Source organism: Mya arenaria, chromosome 16 (assembly GCF_026914265.1).
Source record: "Mya arenaria isolate MELC-2E11 chromosome 16, ASM2691426v1".
Taxonomy (NCBI): Eukaryota; Metazoa; Mollusca; class Bivalvia; order Myida; family Myidae; genus Mya; species Mya arenaria.
In genome coordinates this window covers 15,735,218-15,762,881 of record NC_069137.1, presented here as the reverse complement: position 1 = coordinate 15,762,881, position 27,664 = coordinate 15,735,218, and the positions used below count along the sequence as shown (strand labels likewise).

Genomic DNA, 27,664 nt, shown 5'->3' with positions numbered 1-27,664 from the left:
GCGGTCCCGGCTGTTACCGTTAAGCGATCCAGGCAGTAACTAGCTAAGGTCCCGAACCTCAGCGATCCCGGCTTTTTCCAATAAGCGATCCAGGCAGTAGCTAGCTAAGGGCCCGACCTCAGCGGTCCCGGCTTTTACCAATAAGTGATCCCGGCAGTAGCTAGCTAAGGTCACGACCTCAGCGGTGTTGGCTTCTTCCAATAAGCGATCCAGGCAGTAACTAGCTAAGGTCCCGACCTCAGCGGTCCCGGCTTTTACCAATAAGCGATCCCGGCAGTAACTAGCTAAAGTCCCGACCTCAGCGGTCCCGGCTTTTACCAATAAGCGATCCCGGCAGTTACTAGCTAAAGTCCCGACCTCAGCGGTCCCGGCTTTTACCAATAAGCGATCCCGGCAGTAACTAGCTAAGGCCCCGACCTCAGTGGTCCCGGCTTTTACCAATAAGCGATCCCGGCAGTAACTAGCTAAGGTCCAGACCTCAGCGGTCCCGGCTATTACCATTAAGCGATCCAGGCAGTAACTAGCTAAGGTCAAGACCTCAGCGGTCCCGGCTGTTACCATTATGCGATCCAGGCAGTAACTAGCTAAGGTCAAGACCTCAGCGGTCCCGGCTTTTTCCAATTAGCGATCCCGGCAGTAAATGGCTAAGGTCCCGACCACAGCGGTCCCGGCTTTTTACAATAAGCGATCCCGGCAGTAACTAGCTAAGGTCCCGACCAGAGCGGTGTTGGCTTTTTCCAACATGCGATCCCAGGAGTTATTAGTAGCAGTCCCGGATTATTCATAGATGTCCCGAGACATTTATTTTAATGCAAACATGGTTATATTTTCAGGTCGAATATAAATACATTATCATTTTCTAAAAATACCAGAAAACATATTATGAGCATATTACCAGACGGAATCTGTTCTTTCAGTCCAAATAGATTCGATATATAAGGTCAAGAGTAGTTGTCTTTATGTTTTTCCATATTTCTTTTAGGTTTACAACCAGGATTTGATAAAAGGAAATGCATGCACAATTAAAATTAAATATACAATTAGTTACAAGCGCTTTCATAAACGCTGAAAATCCATCTTTTTCATAAGTGGATTATAATATATGCATTGAAATAATTCATATGCTATCAATATTTTCATTTTAAGGCATTTATTATTTTAAATTGATTGTACAAGATCAAACATTACAAACGCAAAGATAAATCCAAAATTGAGGTCCCGGATTCTGGGACCCGGCCGACCTGTGTCCCGGCAAATATAACTGCCGTTAAGTAGACATATTATGAGCCATTCGGAGCTCCTCGGCCATTTTTTCAAAAACAACCTCGGATGTATATGGACGGTTTACATACTTAAAAAGTGGTACGTTTAAGTCCGCTGCAAATAGATCGCGTAGTAATCTTATTTAGTAGTTAAAATTTATGACTTTACTCTTGGGAATCGTAATTATGTTTGCAATAATACACTTCACTGGCAATCAATTTAAACTGAGAGCAATGAATACAACTCTTAAACACTACATTTAATTAATGCTTTTATTAAAAAAAATACGGACTACTTCAAAAGATGTACCGGCATACATCCGAGGTTGTTTTTGAAAAAATGGCCGAGGAGTTCCGAATGGGCAAATATAACTGCCGTTAAGTAGACATATTATGAGCATGTTACCAGACATCTTTTTCATAAGTGGATTACAATATATGCATTGAAATAATTCATATGCTATGAATATATTTATTTTAAGGCATTTATAACTTTAAATTGATTGTAGAAGATCAAACATTACAAACGCAAAGATAAATCCAAAATTGAAATTGAGGTCCCGGATCCTGGGTCCGGCAGTCCTGGATCCCGGCAAATATAACAGCCGTAAAGTAGTTGATACACTCACGATCTTGAGATATAAATGTTGTTCAGCTTCTGAAGTCGTGGTTGTTATACATGTAATATATTCAGGGGAGGTAACAGCTGCGATAAGTTATAGACACACAGCTTAAAAAGTGTTAACTGTTTCATGTATCAATAAAATTGTTGTCTGTTACCGTACAATGGTGGACTGTGTCAAATATATCATTTCTTCAATTTAAAAGGCTGTTCGAGGCTATTTATCAGTAAGCTGATAACGTTTTGTGTAAGTATAATGTTTGGAGCGATTTTAATTTGTGTTTGTGTTGTTTGTCTGTGTGTGTTGATTGTGTTCTGTTGTGTTGTGGCCATATACTGGATTGTATCACCGATAATGGCCGTTACTGTGGCTGTAAAGTAGATTGCATCACCGATATTGGCCATGACGGTGACTGTCGCTTTAAAATATATTGTATCACCAATATTGGCCATGACGGTGACTGGCTGTAAAGTAGATTGTATCACTGATATTGGCCATGACCGTGATTGTGGCTTTTAATATTTTATAATTACTTTTAAGTGTTAATTAATTGACTTTGTTCAAAATAAAACTGACTTTGCTTCAATTTGCTTGACTTTGCTGGACTCATATATTGTATCATGCAAATATGCCTTATTCTCGTTATCATAAAGTCATTTATATGACAACGACATCTTTTTGTGATTGACTTTGTTCAAAATAAAACTGTCTTTGGTAGACTTTGCTTGACTCTGCTAGACTTTGCCTGTCTTTGTAGTATTTAGTAGGACTGGTCGGTAAGCGAGTAATGGTGGACTGCACCAACTTTATTCTTTTTCAACTTTATAGTTGTGTGATCCTTTTTGCCAATTGATTGAAACAGTTTTCTGTAAATGTAAGCATAAAACAATATATGGGTGGTTAAGTGGTCAACTGAGAACCAGAGGAATAGGTCTCGGACTGAAGTAGTCCAAATAATTGTATGTGGACGTTGTAGATCTCGAACTGTGTACACAAGAGGTGTTATACAACTACAAATTCTAATTTGAAATCGTTTGAGGATAGTAAATCCAACCACATTTTAATTGTTTAAATGTATAAAACTACACGTAACTTGTAGGAGATAGCAGAGCAAGACAAAATGGCCCCTTTACAAGTTGTCTTACTACCAAATCAGCCCCTGAGACATTGCGGCCCTGCCATTTTAGCCCCTTAAAAATATTGACTCAAGACTGTTTGGTCCTTTACTGATTTTCATCAGAGACATTTTGGCCCCTTAATTTCATTTAAGATTGAACTTTAAATATAATAAAAGCAGTAAAAAATGTTCAAATTTTATTTCAATAGAAATTGTTATGAGATTTGTAGGTCAACAAAAAAACATATACATTTAAATAAAAAAAAATTAAAAAGATATCAGAAGAAAAAGGTTCATATATTTAATTATTTGTACTATCATAATGTACTGCGATAGGTATTTTATATATATATAGTCCTTTGTTGATACCTCTGACATATTGTTTTAGTATCATTTATGTTTTAAATCTAAAATTTAAACTAAATGGGGTTATCATTATTGGAAAGCTGGCTGTTTTGTGGATCGGCTGGCTAGCTGAATTTCTAAGAAAAATTGGTGAGTCACTTTGCTGAAATTGATATACATTAGACCTGTTGAGTATATATACTTCAAATGAGACTGAATATATATATATACATGTATGTAAAAATGCAATTTTTAGCCATTCCTGTGCCAAAAAAAAGCTCAGCTTTCTAAAAAGCGCAGCTTTAGCTTAGCTAAAGCTATGCTTTTCAAAAAGCTGTGTTTTTTTAGCTAAGCTATTTTCAAAAAGCTTAGCAAAAGCTGTGTTTTTTATAGAAAGGTTAGCAAAAGCTGTGCTTTTTAATAATAGCTTAGCTAAAGCTATGTTTTTTTCTCTAAAAAGCTGCGCTTTTTCTTCAAAGCTGCGCTTTTTAAAAAAGAGCTGAACAAAAGCTATGTTCTTTTCTCTAAAAGCTGAGTTTTTTCTTCTAAGCTGCGCTTTTTGTTTATGAAGATGCGTTTTTTAAATCAAAGCTTAGCTAAAGCTGCGTCTTTTGACTAGGTAAAAGATTGCCTCTTAGAAAAGCTGCGTCTTTTTCATATTAGCTGCGTCTTTTCCAAAATTAAAATTGGGTTAGTATTTCTTTAAAAGACTAAGCTTTTCAAACAAAAGACTAAGCTTTTGGAGAAAAACAAAGGTTTATATTGTGAAATTCATTTTCAAAATTTTATTATTTATTTATAACACAGTTGTTAAAATAGAAATTCCAAATATTTTTCTGTTGTTTTTTTTTATTCAAAACGCAGGTGTCTGAAAATATATCATTTTCCTAAATACCTTTAAATTGTTTTGAAAATGTGTCCCATCTCATCAGGTCCTGATTATTCTATTTTGGATTTTTTATTTTAAACTAAAATTGAATCCATGTTGGTCAAGTTATTCTTTGTCTCTGTACATGCTGATTCGATTTAAAATAAGACAATTTTTGGCTGTCTTTGGCATTTAACCAGTGCCATTAAATTGGGTTTATGTTTAAACTTTTTGCTACTCAGAGCTAGTTTCTGTAGTTTTTGGCATAAATATTTTGGCAGGAACAAAAGATACATCTTTTTTTATTGGCATCCCTTTTAAAAGTATCTTTAGTTTTATTGATAATCTACTGTCATTAAAGAGTGCATTTTAAGTGTATCTTTTTACTAAGAAGTGCATCTTTTAGTTTAGGTAAAAAAAAGTAGTATCTTTGTGTAATAAAGTAATCATTTATGAAATATACACATAAATACAAGAATATGAATGAATGAATCAATCAATCAATGAATGAATGAATCAATCAATCAATCAATCAATAAATCAACCAACCAGTAAATAAGCATTTTATTATTGATCAATATACCTTCAAACTAAAATAAAATAAAATAATGAAATAAAAAGAAAGATTATTTTAAAAATCAAAAATATATTATATTTTTTATTTAAATCAAAAGAACACATTTTACTTATAGGCAATAATCAATTGCATGTAATAACAACATTTATAGAATTATTATTCCTTAAATTTCTTGTAATGCCACTACCAAATTCTTTGTCATTTCCTTTCCAATTTTACAACATGCATGATAAGCCTGATCTTATCTGATTGTACCGAGGACCAATTAAATCTCAGCATTTAGGGAGCCAATTTCAAATCAAAGCTACTGGTAGCCATTTTGTTGGGATTTCATTAAAAGAATTATGATGATGTTTTAATTAATAAATGAATTCACACCAATTAAAACAAATTAATAGTAAAGGGATTAGTGAAGTAAAATAATAATCATTAGATCAGATAAATATGAACTATGATTAGAAACATGACATTCCACTATTGGATGATTTGTGATAAACTGACATGTGAAAGTACTCAGGTCATGGTATGTATTCTTTATTTCAGTTGTTAATTTCACTGTTATGACACTTGACTACTTGTGGGACTTTTATTTGTCAACTTTCAATCTAGTGCACATATTTTAATAAATAACAATGCTGTTGTAGATAGTAGCTGGATGTAGGATTATTGGTCCCAGATAGTAGATTTACGTAGTTTTAAAACTCTATGAAGATGCACTTGTTTTCAGCCTTATATATATGTTAATATCATATTAACATATTAAGCTGAAATTGCCATGTTTCCATACATATGCACACTAGCACCTTTAATGCTATACAAATGATTACAGTGTTGGTTTTTGGAGGGGTCATAAAACTGCCATCTGCCACATGGCTTACCAGTTATTGGAAACTGGCCAAATTGGGTCAATCAATTTAAGTTAAGTACTAATAAAGTCATTACATATTTAAAATATGATACCCTGTTTTATTCCAGAGCTGTCAGGAATCTCTAGATTTGACAAAAATATAACAAAAGATCCTTGAGACTTGTCATTTTCCAATTTGTAGCTTGAACAGTTTCATGATTTTCTATCAATTATTTTTGCCACTGAGTAAAAGGTTATTTTATTATTGCTAAATTTGACAAATATGTACTTGTTTGTCTGTCTGTAAATACATTATGTCCAGTTACAAGGTGTCATGTAAAATTAAATATGAAATAATAAAAATATATGTAACACAAACTCATGTTTAGGAAATTTAAATAAAGCAAAATGTCTATGTATTTATTCAAATGTGTTCTATTTTTGATGGTTCAATATATTTATATAATGCGGTTTAAACACACTTGGTGCATTTTTTTTTGTTTAATTTCGTTTAAAGCATATATTTTTGTTAAAAAATGCACTTTAGATACACTCAAGTGTGTATTTAGTGCGTTTTTTTGTAAAATCTTTTCTTCACCTGTGGTATTTTTTATGAAAATAGGAGCTACGTTTTTTTTTAAAAAGCTGCGCTAAATTAGCTAAGCTATTTGAAAAGCTTCATCATAAAGCTAAACACCGCCATAAAGCTGCACTTTTCAAAATTAGCTAAGCTATTTTGAAGAAAAAACACAGCCCCATCCAAAAGCTAAGCTTTTGGGCCAATTCTGCCATAAAGCTGCGCTTTTCATAATTAGCTAAGCTATTTTAGAAAAAGCTAAGCTTTTGGGCCAATACCGCCATAAAGCTGCGCTTTTCATAATTAGCTAAGCTATTTTAGAAAAAGCTAAGCTTTTGGGCCAATACCGCCATAAAGCTGCGCTTTTCATAATTAGCTAAGCTATTTTAGAAAAAGCTAAGCTTTTGGGCCAATACCGCCATAAAGCTGCGCTTTTCATAATTAGCTAAGCTATTTTAGAAAAAGCTAAGCTTTTGGGCCAATACCGCCAAAAAGCTGCGCTTTTCATAATTAGCTAAGCTATTTTAGAAAAAGCTAAGCTTTTGGGCCAATACCGCCATAAAGCTGCGCTTTTCATAATTAGCTAAGCTATTTTAGAAAAAGCTAAGCTTTTGGGCCAATACCGCCAAAAAGCTGCGCTTTTCATAATTAGCTAAGCTATTTTAGAAAAAGCTAAGCTTTTGGGCCAATACCGCCATAAAGCTGCGCTTTTCATAATTAGCTTAGCTATTTAAGAAAAAGCGCAGCTCCATCAAAAAGCTTAGCTTTTGGGCCAATACCGCCATAAAGCTGCGCTTTTCATAAAAATAGCTTAGCTATTTTGCCCAATATCACCAAGAGCTGAGCTTTTTTAAGAAATTAGCTAAGCTATTTTGGCAAAAAAGCATAGCTTTAGCGCAGCAGCTGTGTTGTTTTTTTTCCAAAAAGCTGCGTTTTTTATATAAAAAAAGCTGCGCTTTTTCGGGCCAATACCGCTAAGCTTTTAGCTATGCTTTTAGCTATGCTTTTAGCTGTGCTTTTAGCTTAGCTTTAGCGAACCTTTTTTGGCACGGGTTCAAACTGCATTTTATTGATAATAAAATTAAAATTAACACTGAACATTTAAGGGAAATATACCGGACATGTCCAACTGTCCGAGGGACATTCGCATTGACAGCTATCATGAACGATATTTTTAAGATTTTTTAAATTGCGAATACAAAAGGATTTGTTGCCATTTTGGGACATTCATACTGCATTTTATTGTTAAAATGTAAAAAAAGAGTGCATCTTTTTGTAGATTGTATGTACGGTAGACGCAAATCCTACAGGAACAATCTGTTAAAAGATGTTAGCGCGTCCAGAGAGTGCTGTCACTAATATTCACAAATTGAATTCTGTCACTTTAGTTCATTTAAATTACTTTTTTTCTATGTGGCAATTTGTAAGCGATGATTGAGAGCCATTTTCTTCATCTCAAAAATAGACAAGAAAAGGCTTTCAAAACAAAACTTAAAATTGATTCAGTATGTAATCCTTGCGGCCTGATTTCAGAATAAATTCCAGGTACAGTTAATACTGAATATAGAAGGACACACAGAGTTTGTAGTTTATTAGATAAGCCAGTATTGACTTTTCTGATCCACTCAGATTGACTTTAATGTTTTAAATTTAATATCGCTGATGAGATAATTTCCTATCCTACAATGTAGTTTATTGTTTAACACATGATAAAACAGTTAACCATTTATTGATGACATTTTAATGTAAAGCCATTTTACTGGGCTAACCATTTATTGATGACCTTTAAATGGAAAGCCATTTTACTGGGCTATTAAATACAGACAATGGGTCTCTACTTGTCATTTACTAGTCATCCATGTCTATTTCTAATTTAAATGTAGTTGGGAAAAATAAAATAAAAAAATAATTACACTAAAATAAATATAATAAATCTATTCGTAAGCAACTATCTTAAAATCGGAATGTCTAAATAGTGTGAAATGATATAATTGTGTTATTACATAACATTTGTATAATTATGATGCATTTGTATTAGTTTCTAGTTATAAACTAATATAAAATAGTAGTTCAGGCTTTTAAGAAACTCCTTTTTATATGCAATATTGCAATATATTATAATTTCATCACAAGATTAGTAAATATCAATCTTAATATGAGAATTGTTAATCTGTAACTTATTTGAAGGTATTAGGATATTTGTGATTTATTTCAATATTGCAGGCTTAGTGCAAAGCGGTTGTGACTGACATTTTTTTCAAAAGTGTGATTTTATATTTTTTATCATATTTTACCGGCCACCAAACTATCCCAAGTCAGCTCTGTTCTCTAAGGATAAATGTATATAAAGCAATGTTTAACTTATTTAGGAAATGAATATAAATGTAAAATTAAATATCCCTTCTTAGAATTAAAATTGTTATGAATGGATTTAAAATTAGGAACACAATGGACTTTTGCTCAAGAATATTGATTATTTTTGTAGTTTTCATTCGGAATATTATTATTTATTTATTTATATTTCATGGACTCTTTATGGTAAAGTGAGTTTGCATGTTGAATTTTCATATTTGGGCAATACTGACAAGTTTTGTACACAGAATCATTACTTTTTGAAGATGATGCAAAACAAAGACTGTTGGTCTAATTATTTTTAGGTACATCTTGTAAGGTCAATACATAAACTAATTCCTCTACCATTTTAAAAAGAATGTTCAAAACAGTAACTCAACATTATGTATCCTATTATAGGCATATATCAAGTGGCAAACATTAGCTAAAGGAAGGGATTTTCCAACGGGTTTAATTGCATTTCTTGACAGTATTTAGTCAATAATAATTTCTTTCTTTTTGTTCATGCAATATTCATAAGTTTTCACTTGATTGAGTGATTTTCAATAGCAAATAATTTTTTTTTCAACATTTATGAAGACTGAGGTTAAAAGTTGTGCTGGTGGGGGCTACAATAGTTTCAACTCATTGTGATGTTTAGGACTAGTGAAGAAGTAGATCTATTGAAGTCATTTTGATATTCAAGAACTCTGGACTTTGTAGTCGTGATGATGATTTTGACTAGCTATTGGTCATTAGGATATTTATGAACTCTGTAGTTGAAGTCATGTTGTTAATTAATTTCTAAGAAGTCATTCTAATATTCATGAACTCTGTAGTTGTAGTCATGTTGGTTTGGTGTTATTTAATTTCTGAGAAGTATATATATATGAGAAGTCATTATGATATTCATAAGCTATACATGTCAGTTAAGCCATGCTGGTGTTTTTGACTGGCTAGGTAGTATGAATAGAATGTGAAGTTAGTATACCTTAATAAGTAGATGGTTTCATAATTGCCATGGTTGACATGCTGTTTACTAAGCAACTACTTGATAGGAAAAAATGGAAATCATTCTGATATTCATGTGTTTATGACTTGCTAAGATGTAGATTATAAGTTTCTTCCATGGCAGAGAGTGAAAGATCGGTTCATTCCGACCCGAGCGTATAGGGTGTTTTGCGAAAACGAGGTTTATACAATGTATAAGAGTATGTATGGAAACAATGCTGGTATTATTTGCTTGTTTACTAGTAAATGGAAGCCATTGTGATGTTCATGAGTTTAGTAGGTGGAGTTTATGGCCTTTTTTAAGATAGATGAAAATCTGTCCATATTCATGAGCTAAGAATATTGAAATCATGCTGGTGTAAATGGCCTGCTAAGAGTAGATGGATTTTGTTCTGTTATGTATGAGCCTGTTATAGATTTAAATTATGCTGGGGTTATTGATTTGTTTAGAGTAGATATAAATTATTCTGATGTTAATGAGCCAATGAGATGGAAATTATGTTTGGGTTAATTATTGGTTAAGAGTTGTTGGAAAGTTTTCTGATATTCATGGGCCAAATGGATAAAAAAACATGCTAAGGTTGATGATTTGTTTAGAGTAGATGAAAGTATTCTGGTATTCATGGCCAATTGGATGATAATCATCAAAGCAGATATCAATGTTGTCCTCGGATGACCTTGACTGTGACCTTTTGACCTACTTTCTTATTTTTGAAGCTTCAGCAATGAAATTTGGACCATGTGTACCGTTTTGAAAACAGATATCAATGTTGTCCTCGGATGACCTTGACTGTGACATTTTGACCTACTTTCTTATTTTTGAAGCTTCAGCAATGAAATTTGAACCATGTGCAGGGGTTTGAAAACAAATAACAATCTTGTCCTCAAAAGACCGTGACTGCGACCTTTTAACATTCTTTATTATTTTTATAGCTACAGCAATGAACTTTGGACCATGTGTACAGTTTTTGAAAACAAATATCAATGCTGTGCTTGGATGACCTTGATTGTGACCTTTTGACCTACTTCCTTATTTTTGAAGCTACTGTAATGAAATTTCGACCATGTGTACAATTTTGCAAACAAATATCAATATTGACATTGTCATGTGACCTTTTTACCTACTTTCATATTTACCTACTTTCTTATGTTTGATGCTACAGCTTTGAAATTTGGACCATGTATACAGCTTTGAGAACAAATATCAAGCTTTAGTGATAACAAAGGTCAAAAGCTTTTATTCAGGTGAGTGATTTAGGGCCTTCATGGCTCTCTTGTTTGTTCTTCCGGCCCGCGCCCGATTTTTTCCATTTTAATATGCATGTGCGAGATATCGAAAAACATGACACAGTGACTAGTCAGTCTTAATCTTCATTAATTGCTCATGCTATTAATAGATTAAAGTATTTGATAAAGCCAGCCAGCCAAATTAAGCAGATTAGATTATGTAGATTATGTAGGTTGGTTAGATTCGAGTGAGCGTGGTCTTAAGTATACCTACTCAGTTCAATAAACCTACTATGATAATGAACATTTATTTTGGATTTAAGTATTCATCCCCATCTACCAACAACATTTTCCACAGAATATGTATTGTGATATACTACACCTGTTCAAAAACTATTTTCTTGATGTATGGTGAAAAAGTGTTTAATTTAATAAAATTTATATCATATAGGACGTATAGTGAAACATAGAATTAAGAGTAGTGTCCGAGGTCCTTTCAATATTTATCAGCAATCCGTTACTTTGCAGTTGTGGAAAGCATACCATGCATTTCAATTACGAAAATCACGACCTACCCTCTTGAATGTAAAATAATTCTGGGAATATTATGTTTGTACGTGTGTATATATGACTTCTTTATATTTAACCAAGTTCATTTTTATTTCACGCCTCAAATAAATGTTATCATGCATTTTAATGATTAATAAGTTTAATACCTTAACAAAATGGCGTATTACATGAAGTTTTGTATTTTGTACCACATGTTTCAAAATTAAAATGCTAAATAAAGGTACATGTGTAATAACTTAGTTGGTAAATATTAGATTTATAACACTACTATGTCCTTGTATACATCATTCTGCTATATTATACATCATTCTGCTATGTAAAAAAATAGGCCTCATTCTGCTATGGCCTCGTATACAGCATTCTGCTATGTCTTCGTATACCTCATTCTGCTATGTCCTCGTATACCTCATTCTGCTATGTCCTCGTATACCTCATCCTGCTATGTACTCATATATCTCATTCTGCTATGTCCTCGTATACCTCATCCTGCTATGTACTCATATATCTCATTCTGCTATGTCCTCGTATACCTCATTCATTCTGCTATGTCCTTGTATACATCATTCTGTTATGTCCTCGTATACCTCATCCTGCTATGTACTCATATATCTCATTCTGCTATGTCCTCGTATACATCATTCATTCTGCTATGTCCTTGTATTCATCATTTTGCTATGTCCTCGTATACCTCATCCTGCTATGTACTCATATATCTCATTCTGTTATGTCCTCGTATACCTCATCCTGCTATGTACTCATATATCTCATTCTGCTATGTCCTCGTATACCTCATCCTGCTATGTACTCATATATCTCATTCTGCTATGTCCTCGTATACCTCATCCTGCTATGTACTCATATATCTCATTCTGCTATGTCCTCGTATACCTCATCCTGCTATGTACTCATATATCTCATTCTGCTATGTCCTCGTATACCTCATCCTGCTATGTACTCATATATCTCATTCTGCTATGTCCTCGTATACATCATTCATTCTGCTATGTCCTTGTATTCATCATTTTGCTATGTCCTCGTATACCTCATTCTGCTATGGCCTCGTATACCTCATTCTGCTATGTCCTCATATATCTCATTCTGCTATGTCCTCATTAATCTCATTATGCTATGACCTTGTATGCCTCATTCTGATATGTCCTCGTATACATTATTCTGCTATGTCCTCGTATACCTCATTCTGCTATGTCCTCGTATACATCATTCTGCTATGACCTCATATACATCACTTTGCTATGTTCTCGTATACCTCATTCTGCTATGTCTTCGTATACCTCATTCTGCTATGTCCTCCTATACATCATTCTGCTATGTCCCCGTATACATCATTCATTCTGCTATGTCCTCGTATAGCCCATTCTGCTATGTCCTCGTATATCTCATTCTGCTATGTCCTCATATACCTCATTCTGCTATGTCCTTGTATACCTCATCCTCATCCTGCTATGTCCTTGTATACCTAATTCTGCTATGTCTTCGTATACCTCATTCTTCTATGTCTTCGTATACCTCATTCTGCTATGTCCTGGTATACCTCATCCTTGTATGTCCTATACATCATCCTGCTATGTCATCGTATACCCCATTCTCCTAGGTTCTCCTATACATCATCCTGCTATGTCCCCGTATAACTCATTCTCCTATGTCCTAATATACATCATTCTGCTATGTCCTCGTATACCTCATTCTGCTATGTCCTCGTATATATCATTCTGCTATGACCTCGTATACATCACTCTGTTATGTCCTCGTATACCTCATTCTGCTATGTCCTCGTATACCTCATTTTGCTATGTCCTCCTATACATCACTCTGCTATGTCCCCGTATACATCATTCATTCTGCTATGTCCTCGTATACCCCATTCTGCTATGTCCTCGTATACCCCATTCTGCTATGTTTTCCTATACATCATTCTGCTATGTCCCCGTATACATCATTCATTCTGCTATGTCCTCGTATACCCCATTCTGCTATGTCGTCGTATACCTCATTCTGCTATGTCCTCCTTTACATCATTCTGCTATGTCCCCGTATACATCATTCATTCTGCTATGTCCTCGTATACCCCATTCTGCTATGTCGTCGTATACCTCATTCTGCTATGTCCTCCTTTACATCATTCTGCTATGTCCCCGTATACATCATTCATTCTGCTATGTCCTCGTATACCCCATTCTGCTATGTCCTCGTATACCCCATTTTGCTATGTCCTCGTATACCCCATTCTGCTATGTCCTCGTATACCTCATTCTGCTATGTCCTCCTATACATCATTCTGCTATGTCCCCGTATACATCATTCATTCTGCTATGTCCTTGTATATATTTTTTATCATATTTTACCGGCCACCAAACTATCCCAAGTCAGCTCTGTTCTCTAAGGATAAATGTATATAAAGCAATGTTTAACTTATTATTATAACTTATGAATGGATTTAAAATTAGGAACACAATGGACTTTTGCTCAAGAATATTGATTATTTTTGTAGTTTTCATTCGGAATATTATTATTTATTTATTTATATTTCATGGACTCTTTATGGTAAAGTGAGTTTGCATGAGCAATTAATGAAGATTAAGACTGACTATACCTCATTCTGCTATGTACTCATATATCTCATTCTGCTATGTCCTCGTATACCTCATCCTGCTATGTACTCATATATCTCATTCTGCTATGTCCTCGTATACCTCATCCTGCTATGTACTCATATATCTCATTCTGCTATGTCCTCGTATACCTCATCCTGCTATGTACTCATATATCTCATTCTGCTATGTCCTCGTATACATCATTCATTCTGCTATGTCCTTGTATTCATCATTTTGCTATGTCCTCGTATACCTCATTCTGCTATGGCCTCGTATACCTCATTCTGCTATGTCCTCATATATCTCATTCTGCTATGTCCTCATTAATCTCATTATGCTATGACCTTGTATGCCTCATTCTGATATGTCCTCGTATACATTATTCTGCTATGTCCTCGTATACCTCATTCTGCTATGTCCTCGTATACATCATTCTGCTATGACCTCATATACATCACTTTGCTATGTTCTCGTATACCTCATTCTGCTATGTCTTCGTATACCTCATTCTGCTATGTCCTCCTATACATCATTCTGCTATGTCCCCGTATACATCATTCATTCTGCTATGTCCTCGTATAGCCCATTCTGCTATGTCCTGGTATATCTCATTCTGCTATGTCCTCATATACCTCATTCTGCTATGTCCTTGTATACCTCATCCTGCTATGTCCTTGTATACCTCATCCTGCTATGTCCTTGTATACCTAATTCTGCTATGTCTTCGTATACCTCATTCTTCTATGTCTTCGTATACCTCATTCTGCTATGTCCTGGTATACCTCATCCTTGTATGTCCTATACATCATCCTGCTATGTCATCGTATACCCCATTCTCCTAGGTTCTCCTATACATCATCCTGCTATGTCCCCGTATAACTCATTCTCCTATGTCCTAATATACATCATTCTGCTATGTCCTCGTATACCTCATTCTGCTATGTCCTCGTATATATCATTCTGCTATGACCTCGTATACATCACTCTGTTATGTCCTCGTATACCTCATTCTGCTATGTCCTCGTATACCTCATTTTGCTATGTCCTCCTATACATCACTCTGCTATGTCCCCGTATACATCATTCATTCTGCTGTGTCCTCGTATACCCCATTCTGCTATGTCCTCGTATACCCCATTCTGCTATGTTCTCCTATACATCATTCTGCTATGTCCCCGTATACATCATTCATTCTGCTATGTCCTCGTATACCCCATTCTGCTATGTCGTCGTATACCTCATTCTGCTATGTCCTCCTTTACATCATTCTGCTATGTCCCCGTATACATCATTCATTCTGCTATGTCCTCGTATACCCCATTCTGCTATGTCCTCGTATACCCCATTTTGCTATGTCCTCGTATACCCCATTCTGCTATGTCCTCGTATACCTCATTCTGCTATGTCCTCCTATACATCATTCTGCTATGTCCCCGTATACATCATTCATTCTGCTATGTCCTTGTATATATTTTTTATCATATTTTACCGGCCACCAAACTATCCCAAGTCAGCTCTGTTCTCTAAGGATAAATGTATATAAAGCAATGTTTAACTTATTTAGGAAATGAATATAAATGTAAAATTAAAGATCCCTTCTTAGAATTAAAATTGTTATGAATGGATTTAAAATTAGGAACACAATGGACTTTTGCTCAAGAATATTGATTATTTTTGTAGTTTTCATTCGGAATATTATTATTTATTTATTTATATTTCATGGACTCTTTATGGTAAAGTGAGTTTGCATGTTGAATTTTCATATTTGGGCAATACTGACAAGTTTTGTACACAGAATCATTACTTTTTGAAGATGATGAAAAACAAAGACTGTTGGTCTAATTATTTTTAGGTACATCTTGTAAGGTCAATACATAAACTAATTCCTCTACCATTTTAAAAAGAATGTTCAAAACAGTAACTCAACATTATGTATCCTATTATAGGCATATATCAAGTGGCAAACATTAGCTAAAGGAAGGGATTTTCCAACGGGTTTATTTGCATTTCTTGACAGTATTTAGTCAATAATAATTTCTTTCTTTTTGTTCATGCAATATTCATAAGTTTTCACTTGATTGAGTGATTTTCAATAGCAAATATTTTTTTTTTCAACATTTATGAAGACTGAGGTTAAAAGTTGTGCTGGTGGGGGCTACAATAGTTTCAACTCATTGTGATGTTTAGGACTAGTGAAGAAGTAGATCTATTGAAGTCATTTTGATATTCAAGAACTCTGGACTTTGTAGTCGTGATGATGATTTTGACTAGCTATTGGTCATTAGGATATTTATGAACTCTGTAGTTGAAGTCATGTTGTTAATTAATTTCTAAGAAGTCATTCTAATATTCATGAACTCTGTAGTTGTAGTCATGTTGGTTTGGTGTTATTTAATTTCTGAGAAGTATATATATATGAGAAGTCATTCTAATATTCATGAGCTATATAGTTTGAAATCATACTTGAATTTTTATGACTACCAAAGAAGTAATTCTATTTAAGTCATTATGATATTCATAAGCTATACATGTCAGTTAAGCCATGCTGGTGTTTTTGACTGGCTAGGTAGTATGAATAGAATGTGAAGTTAGTATACCTTAATAAGTAGATGGTTTCATAATTGCCATGGTTGACATGCTGTTTACTAAGCAACTACTTGATAGGAAAAAATGGAAATCATTCTGATATTCATGTGTTTATGACTTGCTAAGATGTAGATTATAAGTTTCTTCCATGGCAGAGAGTGAAAGATCGGTTCATTCCGACCCGAGCGTATAGGGTGTTTTGCGAAAACGAGGTTTATACAATGTATAAGAGTATGTATGGAAACAATGCTGGTATTATTTGCTTGTTTACTAGTAAATGGAAGCCATTGTGATGTTCATGAGTTTAGTAGGTGGAGTTTATGGCCTTTTTTAAGATAGATGAAAATCTGTCCATATTCATGAGCTAAGAATATTGAAATCATGCTGGTGTAAATGGCCTGCTAAGAGTAGATGGATTTTGTTCTGTTATGTATGAGCCTGTTATAGATTTAAATTATGCTGGGGTTATTGATTTGTTTAGAGTAGATATAAATTATTCTGATGTTAATGAGCCAATGAGATGGAAATTATGTTTGGGTTAATTATTGGTTAAGAGTTGTTGGAAAGTTTTCTGATATTCATGGGCCAAATGGATAAAAAAACATGCTAAGGTTGATGATTTGTTTAGAGTAGATGAAAGTATTCTGGTATTCATGGCCAATTGGATGATAATCATCAAAGCAGATATCAATGTTGTCCTCGGATGACCTTGACTGTGACCTTTTGACCTACTTTCTTATTTTTGAAGCTTCAGCAATGAAATTTGGACCATGTGTACCGTTTTGAAAACAGATATCAATGTTGTCCTCGGATGACCTTGACTGTGACATTTTGACCTACTTTCTTATTTTTGAAGCTTCAGCAATGAAATTTGAACCATGTGCAGGGGTTTGAAAACAAATAACAATCTTGTCCTCAAAAGACCGTGACTGCGACCTTTTAACCTTCTTTATTATTTTTATAGCTACAGCAATGAACTTTGGACCATGTGTACAGTTTTTGAAAACAAATATCAATGCTGTGCTTGGATGACCTTGATTGTGACCTTTTGACCTACTTCCTTATTTTTGAAGCTACTGTAATGAAATTTCGACCATGTGTACAATTTTGCAAACAAATATCAATATTGACATTGTCATGTGACCTTTTTACCTACTTTCATATTTACCTACTTTCTTATGTTTGATGCTACAGCTTTGAAATTTGGACCATGTATACAGCTTTGAGAACAAATATCAAGCTTTAGTGATAACAAAGGTCAAAAGCTTTTACTCAGGTGAGTGATTTAGGGCCTTCATGGCTCTCTTGTTTGTTCTTCCGGCCCGCGCCCGATTTTTTCCATTTTAATATGCATGTGCGAGATATCGAAAAACATGACACAGTGACTAGTCAGTCTTAATCTTCATTAATTGCTCATGCTATTAATAGATTAAAGTATTTGATAAAGCCAGCCAGCCAAATTAAGCAGATTAGATTATGTAGATTATGTAGGTTGGTTGGATTCGAGTGAGCGTGGTCTTAAGTATACCTACTCAGTTCAATAAACCTACTATGATAATGAACATTTATTTTGGATTTAAGTATTCATCCCCATCTACCAACAACATTTTCCACAGAATATGTATTGTGATATACTACACCTGTTCAAAAACTATTTTCTTGATGTATGGTGAAAAAGTGTTTAATCTAATAAAATTTATATCATATAGGACGTATAGTGAAACATAGAATTAAGAGTAGTGTCCGAGGTCCTTTCAATATTTATCAGCAATCCGTTACTTTGCAGTTGTGGAAAGCATACCATGCATTTCAATTACGAAAATCACGACCTACCCTCTTGAATGTAAAATAATTCTGGGAATATTATGTTTGTACGTGTGTATATATGACTTCTTTATATTTAACCAGGTTCATTTTTATTTCACGCCTCAAATAAATGTTATCATGCATTTTAATGATTAATAAGTTTAATACCTTAACAAAATGGCGTATTACATGAAGTTTTGTATTTTGTACCACATGTTTCAAAATTAAAATGCTAAATAAAGGTACATGTGTAATAACTTAGTTGGTAAATATTAGATTTATAACACTACTATGTCCTTGTATACATCATTCTGCTATATTATACATCATTCTGCTATGTAAAAAAATAGGCCTCATTCTGCTATGGCCTCGTATACAGCATTCTGCTATGTCCTCGTATTACTCATTCTGCTATGTCCTTGTATACATCATTCTGCTATGTCCTCGTATACCTCATCCTGCTATGTACTCATATATCTCATTCTGCTATGTCCTCGTATACCTCATCCTGCTATGTACTCATATATCTCATTCTGTTATGTCCTCGTATACATCATTCATTCTGCTATGTCCTTGTATACATCATTCTGTTATGTCCTCGTATACCTCATCCTGCTATGTACTCATATATCTCATTCTGCTATGTCCTCGTATACATCATTCATTCTGCTATGTCCTTGTATTCATCATTTTGCTATGTCCTCGTATACCTCATCCTGCTATGTACTCATATATCTCATTCTGTTATGTCCTCGTATACCTCATCCTGCTATGTACTCATATATCTCATTCTGCTATGTCCTCGTATACCTCATCCTGCTATGTACTCATATATCTCATTCTGCTATGTCCTCGTATACCTCATCTTGCTATGTACTCATATATCTCATTCTGCTATGTCCTCGTATACCTCATCCTGCTATGTACTCATATATCTCATTCTGCTATGTCCTCGTATACCTCATCCTGCTATGTCCTCATATATCTCATTCTGCTATGTCCTCGTATACATCATTCATTCTGCTATGTCCTTGTATTCATCATTTTGCTATGTCCTCGTATACCTCATTCTGCTATGGCCTCGTATACCTCATTCTGCTATGTCCTCATATATCTCATTCTGCTATGTCCTCATTAATCTCATTATGCTATGACCTTGTATGCCTCATTCTGATATGTCCTCGTATACATTATTCTGCTATGTCCTCGTATACCTCATTCTGCTATGTCCTCGTATACATCATTCTGCTATGACCTCATATACATCACTTTGCTATGTTCTCGTATACCTCATTCTGCTATGTCTTCGTATACCTCATTCTGCTATGTCCTCGTATACATCATTCTGCTATGTCCCCGTATACATCATTCATTCTGCTATGTCCTCGTATAGCCCATTCTGCTATGTCCTCGTATATCTCATTCTGCTATGTCCTCATATACCTCATTCTGCTATGTCCTTGTATACCTCATCCTGCTATGTCCTTGTATACCTCATCCTGCTATGTCCTTGTATACCTAATTCTGCTATGTCTTCGTATACCTCATTCTTCTATGTCTTCGTATACCTCATTCTGCTATGTCCTGGTATACCTCATCCTTGTATGTCCTATACATCATCCTGCTATGTCATCGTATACCCCATTCTCCTAGGTTCTCCTATACATCATCCTGCTATGTCCCCGTATAACTCATTCTCCTATGTCCTAATATACATCATTCTGCTATGTCCTCGTATACCTCATTCTGCTATGTCCTCGTATATATCATTCTGCTATGACCTCGTATACATCACTCTGTTATGTCCTCGTATACCTCATTCTGCTATGTCCTCGTATACCTCATTTTGCTATGTCCTCCTATACATCACTCTGCTATGTCCCCGTATACATCATTCATTCTGCTATGTCCTCGTATACCCCATTCTGCTATGTCCTCGTATACCCCATTCTGCTATGTTCTCCTATACATCATTCTGCTATGTCCCCGTATACATCATTCATTCTGCTATGTCCTCGTATACCCCATTCTGCTATGTCGTCGTATACCTCATTCTGCTATGTCCTCCTTTACATCATTCTGCTATGTCCCCGTATACATCATTCATTCTGCTATGTCCTCGTATACCCCATTCTGCTATGTCCTCGTATACCCCATTTTGCTATGTCCTCGTATACCCCATTCTGCTATGTCCTCGTATACCTCATTCTGCTATGTCCTCCTATACATCATTCTGCTATGTCCCCGTATACATCATTCATTCTGCTATGTTCTCGTATACCCCATTCTGCTATGTCCTCGTATATCTCATTTTGCTATGTCCTACTATACCTCATTATGCTATGTCCTTGTATACCTCATCCTGCTATGTCCTTGTATACGTCATCCTGCTATGTCCTTGTATACCTCATTTTGCTATGTCCTCGTGTATTTTATTCTGCTATGTCCTCGTATACCTCTTCCTGCTATGTCCTCGTATACATCATTCTGCTATATCCTCATTTACCTCATTCTGCTTTATCCTCATATACCTCATTCTGCTATGTCCTCGTATAACTTATTCTGCTATGTCCTTGTATACCTCATTCTGCTATGTCATCGTATGACTCATTCTGCTATGTCCCCGTGTACCTCATTAAATCTGCTATGTCCTCGTATACATCGTTCTGCTATGTCCTGGTATACCACATTCTGCTAAGTCTGCGTATACATCATTCTGCTATGTCCTCGTATACCTCATTCTCCTATGTCCTCGTATACCTCATTCTGTTATGTCCTCGTTTACCTCATTCTTCTATGTCCTCGTATACATCATTCTACTGTGTCTTCGTTTACCTCATTCTGATATATACTCGTATACCGCATTCTGCTATGTCCTTGTATACCTCATTCTGTTATGTCCTCGTATACCTCATTATGCTATGTCCTCGTATACCTCATTCTGCTCTGTCCTCGTATACCTCATTATACTATGGCTTGGTATACCTCATTCTGCTATGTCATCGTATACCTCATTCTGCTATGTCCTCGTTTACCTTATTCTGATATATCCTCGTATACCGCATTCTGCTATGTCCTTGTATACCTCATTCTGTTATGTCCTCGTATACCTCATTATGCTATGTCCTCGTATACCTCACTCTGCTATGTCCTCGTATGCCTCATTATGCTATGTCCTCGTATACCTCTTCCTGCTATGTCCTCGTATACATTATTCTGCTATGGCCTCCAATGCATCAGTCTGCTATGACCTTGTATACATCATTCTGCTATGTCCCCGTATACATCATTCTGCTATGTCCTCGTATACCTCATTCTGCTATGTCCCCGTATACATCATTCTGCTATGACCTCGTATACATCATTCTGATATGGCCACCTATTCATCATTCTGCTATGACCTCGTATACATCATTCTGCTATGTTCCCGTATACATCATTCTGCTATGTCCTCGTATACCTCATTCTGCTATGTCCCCGTATACATCATTCTGCTATGTCCCCATATACATCATTCTGCTATGTCCCCGTATACATCATTTTGCTATGACCTCGTATACATCATTCTGCTATGTCCTCGTATACATCATTCTGCTATGTCCCCGTATACATCATTCTGCTATGACCTCGAATACATCATTCTGCTATGACCTCGTATACATCATTCTGCTATGACCTCTTATACATCATTTTGCAATGTCCTCGTATACATTATTATTCTATGTCCTCGTATACATCATTCTGCTATGTCATCGTATACATCATTCTGCTATGTCCTCGTATACATCATTCTGCTATGTCCTCGTATATCTCATTTTGCTATGTCCTACTATACCTCATTCTGCTATGTCCTTGTATACCTCATCCTGCTATGTCCTTGTATACCTCATCCTGCTATGTCCTTGTATACCTAATTCTGCTTTGTCCTCATATATTTTATTCTGCTACGTCCTAGTATACATCATTCTGCTATGTCCTCGTATACATCATTCTGCTATGGCCTCCTATGCATCATTCTGCTATGTCCCCGTATACATCGTTCTGCTATGACCTCATATACATCATTCTGCTATGGCTTGCTATTCATCATTCTGCTATGACCTCATAAAAATCATTCTGCTATGTCCCACGTTTACATCATTCTGCTATGACTTCATATACATCATTCTGCTATGGCCTCCTATTCATCATTCTGCTATGACCTCGTATACATCATTCTGCTATGTCCTCGTATACATCATTCTGCTATGTCCTCATATACATCATTCTGCTATGTCCCCGTATACATCATTCTGCTATGTCCCCGTATACATCATTTTGCTATGGCCTCGTATACATCATTCTGCTATGTCCTCGTATACATCATTCTGCTATGTCCCCGTATACATCATTCTGCTATGACCCCGTATACATCATTCTGCTATGTCATCGTGTGTTTTATTCTGCTATGTCCCCGTATACATCATTCTGCTATGTCCTCGTATACCTTATTCTGCTATATCCTTGTTTACATCATTCTACAGAAAAAAACAACGGATTCTCAATTTTGTTTGATGATTTGTTTTATATTCTTATTAAAAACTATATGATATGTACGGGATTAAGATTATTCATATTTTCAACATAGTTGATTTGACCCGTATAAACACTACTATTTAAAAGGAGTATTACATACATGTGTTTGATTTTCAGTTTAGCAAGGATATACACGCAGGAGAGAAGCGATACAAGTGTAAGGTCTGTGGGTCCGATATGTTCCGGAAATCTCATTTAAAGCGTCATATGAGAATACATACAGAAGACAAACCATACAAGTGTGAGATATGTTCGGCTAATTTTACTCTTAAAACTGATTTAAAAAGACACACGAGAATACATACAGGAGAGAAGCTGTACATGTGTGAGACATGTGATGCTGCTTTCTCTAAGAAAGGTGTTTTACAGATACATATTAGAATACACACTGGCGAGAAGCCATACAAGTGTGAGATATGTGATGCTGCTTTCTCTCAGAAAAGTCATTTACAAGAACATATTAGAATACACACAGGAGAGAAGCCATACAAGTGTGAGATATGTGATGCTGCTTTCTCTCGGAAAGGTCATTTACAAAAACATATTAGAATACACACAGGAGAGAAGCCATACAAGTGTGAGATATGTTATGCTGCTTTCTCTCAGAAAGGTGATTTACAGAAACATATTAGAATACACACAGGCGAGAAGCCATACAAGTGTGAGATATGTGATGCTGCTTTCTCTCAGAAAGGTCATTTACAAAAACATATTAGAATACACACAGGAGAGAAGCCATACAAGTGTGCGATATGTGATGCTGCTTTCTCTCAGAAATGTCATTTACAAAAACATATTAGAATACACACAGGCGAGAAGCCATACAAGTGTGAGATATGCGATGCTTGTTTCGCTGACAAACGTGATTTACAGAAACATTTAAGAATACACACAGGAGAGAAGCCATACAAGTGTGAGATATGTGATGCTGCTTTCTCTCAGAAAAGTGCTTTAAAAACACATATAAGAATACACACGGGAGAGAAGCCATACAAGTGTAAGGTATGTTATGCTGCTTTCTCTCAGAAAGGTAATTTACAGAAACATGTAAGAATACACACGGGAGAGAAGCAATACAAGTGTGAGATATGTTATGCTGCTTTCTCTCAGAAAGGTCATTTACAGAAACATGTAAGAATACACACGGGAGAGAAGCCATACAAGTGTAAGGTATGTGATGCTGCTTTTTCTCAGAAAGGTTCATTACAGAGGCATAGAAGAATACACACAGGAGTGAAGCCGTACAAGTGAATGTGTGATACATGTGATGCTGATTTTTTTTCCAGAAAAGTAATTTACAGACACATATATGAAAACACTCATAAGAGAAGCAGCAGCACTTTTAGTCATGTGGGGCTGATTTCTCTGAGAAAGTGATTTGAAAACACGTAAAAGAATACATCCAGGAAAGAAACTATAAAAGTATGAGATATGTGATGTTGAATACTCTCAGATAAACTGTTCACAGAAACATATTAGAATCCACGCAGGAGAGATGCCATACACGTATGAATTACGTGATTCTGATTTCTCGCTGAAACGTGATTTACAAAGGCATATGAGAATACACTCAGGAAAGAAGCCATTCGAATGTAAGGCAGATGGTGATACCTTTCCTTGAAGAAACTATTTGAAAACTGATTTTAAAGGGATTCACTTAGAATGAGAAGCGATGTATATGTGGTTCTGCTTAAACTTTAGGAATTTTACCATTTTGTTATACGATGAACTTTCAGAACATCTGAGATGCCCTTTGATGTCGTTGGTGGACTTTTAAAACTTCTAAGATGCACTTTGATGTCGTTGGTGGACTTTTAGAATATCTAAGATGCACTTAGATGTCGTTGGTGTACTTTAAGAATATCTAAGATGCACTTAGATGTCGTTGGTGAAGTTTAGAATATCTAAGATGCACTAAGATGTCGTTGGTGAAGTTTAGAATATCTAAGATGCACTTAGATGTCGTTGGTGAAGTTTATGATATCTAAGATGCACTTAGATGTCGTTGGTGAAGTTTAGAATATCTAAGATGCACTTAGATGTCGTTGGTGAAGTTTAGAATATCTAAGATGCACTTAGATGTCGTTGGTGAAGTTTAGAATATCTAAGATGCACTTAGATGTCGTTGGTGAAGTTTAGAATATCTAAGATGCACTTAGATGTCGTTGGTGAAGTTTATGATATCTAAGATGCACTTAGATGTCGTTGGTGAAGTTTAGAATATCTAAGATGCACTTAGATGTCGTTGGTGAAGTTTAGAATATCTAAGATGCACTTAGATGTCGTTGGTGAAGTTTATGATATCTAAGATGCACTTAGATGTCGTTGGTGAAGTTTAGAATATCTAAGATGCACTTAGATGACGTGGTTGTACTTTAAGGACGTATTGGCCAAATGTACCCACGGCTTTTGTGTTCAATTCTATTGTAGTTTGTGTTTAATAACATACAATGTTAACTATATATGTGTACGCCTTTGTTTTAATACATCGAACTATTAATAATTATAATAATAATAATACTAATAATAACAATAATTAATTATAATAAAAAATTAAGCTACATGTATGTAACATAACTTTTTTTCAATATGGCCTTCATAAACACATACAACTGCAATGTAACAAACAAACAAACACAAAAACACACACACTCACTCACACAGGCACACACACAGCTCTAGTTATAATAAGCATACACACATACACACATGTACACGTTAAACATTCAAGAAAAGAACTTTCAATTATTTGTATATATTCTTCGACAATCAATCGTACATGAGAATATCATGTATAACAATTGCTGTAGTGTCTGGATTTTCGTAACACGTATAAAAGTAATAGTACACTGATAACATTTTGAAACTTGCCAAACATTTTGTTATAAACCCGTACGAAAAATTCAGGCGTAAACCAGCTGGTTGGGACACGGAAACCAGGCGGAAACCAACTGGTTTTCTGTATTGCGTGTGCTTAACGTGTCTAAAGGAGCAGGACACGTAAAACGAACCCAAAACCAGGCGTAAAATATCCCGGTATGAAGACACGTAAATTCAAACCAGGCGTAATTTTTCGAAACCAGGCGTAAAGTTGGACTTAGACATTTTCGCAATAAGCAAAAGGCGTAAATTGAGACTTGGAATATTTTTTGTTCCAATATAATACTTTGACATTTTTTCTGTTGCCAAAGATTAAAAAAGAATGTGCAAAAATAAGCTGTGCTTTAAATAATATTTGTTTAAAACTTATATCTTTTTAATAGGAATACAGTTAGAAATTGGCAATAAAATTAACTTTTTGTAGAGGATATTTTTTATTATTATAGATGAAACTAGAAAATAATTGAAAAATACTTATCGGCAGTATATAAGCAACTTGCCTTAGAATTGCTATTTAAAACTAATTATTTCATAGTCGAATTCAGATTTCTAACTCTTTTTTATTTGACTCATGATTTATTTTGATAAAAAGTTTAATACTGCTACATGTTATCAAAATTTCTCTCTCTATGAGTCCAGTTGTATCACACCCTGGGCTTATCAGTTCAATCAAAGGTCAGGCAGAAAGCTTCCTGGAGAGTTTTATCTAAGCCAATCAGCATCAGGTTAACATTCATCTGTGTAGGAAATTCAAATGTATGGAGAAGAATCATGTAAACATGGCGGTTTCTGAAGCTCATTTTGTGTGGATCAACCTTTTCCCTAATCATTTAAAAAGGTAAGAACAGATTCAACATATTTCTTTAATAATATTCCACAGTAAAAAGAACATAAATAAATCTGATGAGTGACTAAATATAATATTCTTGCAGTTCTTTATCTGACAGCATTTAAACATTTTGAGTATTGCTCCCAGGACAATGAACCTCCATTAACACAAATTGTCTCACTGGGATGCTTTGAAGCCTCATGATTGTAATACAGTGTGTGCAATTATATGAATATATCCACAAGTTCTAATACTTGAAAGTTAGTATAATTAAGCTGCAATAAACTTCATATATACTCTTCTTGTTTTAAATTCAATATCTCACTAATCATTTGATACAAATAACTTAAAAATATCTGAATTATTTCAGCGTCTGTCATAAAGCATATTTAGTCATTACCTTACTAAAGTAACTGTTCTTCTTCTATTATTTCATGCGTCATACGTTATAAAAAAAATAATAATTTCTAAAATGCATTATTTTTTTTGACGCTATTAAACACACAAACAAAAAACGTATACATCTTTTTCATTTCACTTTGATTTTTAAGATATAGACTTAATTTACAAAATTATAATGATGTGCAAAATATAGATACATAAAATACAAATATTTATGAACATAGAACAAGCTTTAAATGACCTTTTAAGCCAATACAAAAGGGGAGTCAAGTTATTCCTAAGAAAAATCTCTCCACTTGAAAAACAAACTCTAAAAATTGCACAGTCCGCCATGAAAGTTCTTCCAAAATGTCCTTTCAACTTTAGGGCAGCAGTAAATGCTTTAATCTCTACTCTAAATGATAAATCAAGCAAGAGTAGATACTCAAGGTATAAACGTTTTAGGAATAATGACATTTTAGATGTACAGTGGACACAACAACAAAAGGTACTTGATCATGAATAAATGTCTATTTTTACTATTAAAGTTTGCAACTAGATTGAGTCCACAAACTGATGAGTTTGTGTGATCTACGTTTAGACATTTTCAATATATCAAGGGTCAAACACTCTTAAGTGA

General features: G+C 34.9%; 1 protein-coding gene across 1 annotated transcript; it reads left to right on the top strand.

The window, feature by feature from the left end:
• The first annotated feature begins 2,047 nt into the window (after positions 1 to 2,047).
• Positions 2,048 to 27,664, top strand: LOC128221985 (zinc finger protein 28-like). Its single transcript, XM_052930713.1, has 2 exons — positions 2,048 to 2,131; positions 23,052 to 27,664. Exon 2 carries the CDS (start codon positions 23,112 to 23,114, stop codon positions 24,183 to 24,185), a length of 1,074 nt encoding a protein of 357 aa, XP_052786673.1. The 5' UTR covers positions 2,048 to 2,131; positions 23,052 to 23,111; the 3' UTR covers positions 24,186 to 27,664.

Bases quoted from the DNA above. Each gene is read 5' to 3' on its own strand.
- LOC128221985 (XM_052930713.1), top strand. From the start codon at position 23,112: ATGTTCCGGAAATCTCATTTAAAGCGTCATATGAGAATACATACAGAA.